Source organism: Castanea sativa, chromosome 12 (genome assembly GCF_040712315.1).
Source record: "Castanea sativa cultivar Marrone di Chiusa Pesio chromosome 12, ASM4071231v1".
Classification (NCBI taxonomy): domain Eukaryota; kingdom Viridiplantae; phylum Streptophyta; class Magnoliopsida; order Fagales; family Fagaceae; genus Castanea; species Castanea sativa.
The window spans coordinates 41,482,651-41,484,818 of NC_134024.1; the positions used below are offsets into that span (position 1 = coordinate 41,482,651).

The 2,168-nt window shown below is 33.6% G+C and overlaps 1 protein-coding gene across 1 annotated transcript; it reads left to right on the forward strand.

The window, feature by feature from the left end:
- The first annotated feature begins 653 nt into the window (after nt 1–653).
- On the forward strand, nt 654–1,067 carry LOC142620688 (protein ASPARTIC PROTEASE IN GUARD CELL 1). The gene has a single exon (XM_075794014.1). The coding sequence runs from the start codon at nt 654–656 to the stop codon at nt 1,065–1,067; it is 414 nt and encodes a 137-aa protein (XP_075650129.1).
- Nucleotides 1,068–2,168: the final 1,101 nt, after the last annotated feature.

Consider the following 2,168-nt stretch of genomic DNA (forward strand, 5'->3'; position numbering starts at 1 on the left):
ATTATGGTCAAACGTGCAACGCAAGAACTCTCGGTGTGCACGCTTGTGTGGAGATAAAGCAAAGCCATGTCAAACATATCGTGTGACGTACAATTAAGAATTTATGACAACTAATCATACTGGACGGATACCAAATGTTGGATCCGTCCATTATGTATCCTTGCGATATCAATCCGTCGACCATACTCCGTCGTTCATCTTGAAGAAAGATCCGTATCATATTTTTATCCTCTTCAATCACTATATAAGTAAGAAAAATTTTCCATGTTTTAATTTTTTTAATTTTAATTATTTTCGGTGGGAAGAAAGTTAAGTAATCCAAAACGTTGTGGGAGTACGCCTACGAAACTATAATACTTGTGTCTATATAAGAACAATATACAACAAAGGAGAAAACATGTTCATATTACTTAGTTGAGAGGAAAGCAATATCGCAGTAGCCATGGCTGTTTCTTTTCAATCTCTTTCTTCTTCCTTGCTTCACTTTGCTATGCTTCACTACTAGTACAACATCCTTAGCACCACTAGTCCCACCATCAAAAAACCTATGCGATTGGTCATCAAACTCATTCACCATAACTCAGTTTACTCTCCATATTACAACCCTAAGGACACCATAGCAGACCGAGCTAGACATGCCATAGACAGTTCAAATGACTGAAGAGGGCACAGGTGGAGTCATTATTGATTCAGGGTCAACACTTACTTATTTAACAAAAGCTGCGTTCGATCCACTTAAATATGAAGTACTAAACTTAATGGATGGCTTGGTACAATTCGTCGGGACGCTCCATTCATGTCCTTGCTTCACGAGGGATATTGATCGTGACCTTGCTGGGTTTCCAGTAGTTACCTTTACCTTTGCAAATGGGGTTGACTTGGCTTTAGATGTAAAGAGCTTTTTCCGGCCGACAGGTCCAAACAAATTTTGCATGGCTGTGACTCCGACTATTGCTGCCAACTTGACAATGATTGGAGTATTGGCTCAACAAAGTTATAATATTGCCTATGACCTTGTTGGGAATACAGTTTCCATACAACGGATAGACTGTGCACTATTAGAGTGAGATGTTATTTATATTTTTAAATTTTCCAAAATTTTCTATAATAAGTTGTTATTTTTCTTTATTTTCGATATTTGGGGGAGTTGGTAATTTTTTTTTTTTTTAGAAGATGCCTGTTGATTCTATTAAAGAGAAGTCAAATCGCTAAGAGTACAGCATTGAGATGTGAACGAACATCCTCCATCCACACCAAAAAACATGGCTATAGAATTTCTTGTAAGAATTGATGATAAATTTCGAGTCGCCTTCTAGAATAGCTGAGGAGAAACTAATTTTGGAGGCAAAGCTCAGAGCTCTCATTGTTGCTAGTGCTTCCCTTTCAACAATAGAATTGAGGGGGGGGGGGGGGGGGGGGGTGTTCAATTATTGGATAACGAGGCGATGGTTTGCTCATTAGGGGGAGTTGGTAATTAGGTCAAACTAGATAATTTCCCACACAATATGCAAATATTTTGCAAATTAATTTGAACCCTATATATAATACTAATTTTGCTGTATAATATTTATGTTTTACCAAAATATTTCAAAATGCTATGAAACTCAATTTTCTAATTAATTCATATTTTATAAATAAATAAAAAATTGTCATAGAATTGGTTCCATAATATTGAGTGGAATTGCTCTACTAATCTAAATTTTTGAGGTTGGAATAGTCAAGTTTTTCAACATTTGTAGGAGACTAACATATTACTTATTTTTAGACTTTATTTTTTAAAATTAATTTAATGATTTTGAAATTTGGAATTTATAAATATAAATTCAAAGTAAAATACTTTCATATCCTAAAAGTCAAAAATTCCTGTAACCTCCCAAATACTTCCTCAACTATTCCATTTTCACAACCAAATATTGAGCATCATATCTCAAACACTCATTTCATTATCTCAAAAAAAAAAAATCATTTGTAATTACCGGCATATAGAGAATGTGATAAAATAAATAAAAAATGATTAAAAACATTTTCATTAATCAAGATTTAATTGCCTTTAGCAAGGCTTCCACATTAAAAAATAAAGCAAGACACTCTAAAATTACCATTAACTTTTACTTTTATCATCACGGCTCGTATCAATATTGAACTAAATAAAAAAAAAATAATTACAA

Excerpts from the sequence above, each read along its gene's own strand:
- LOC142620688 (XM_075794014.1), top strand. The coding sequence starts at position 654 with ATGACTGAAGAGGGCACAGGTGGAGTCATTATTGATTCAGGGTCAACA.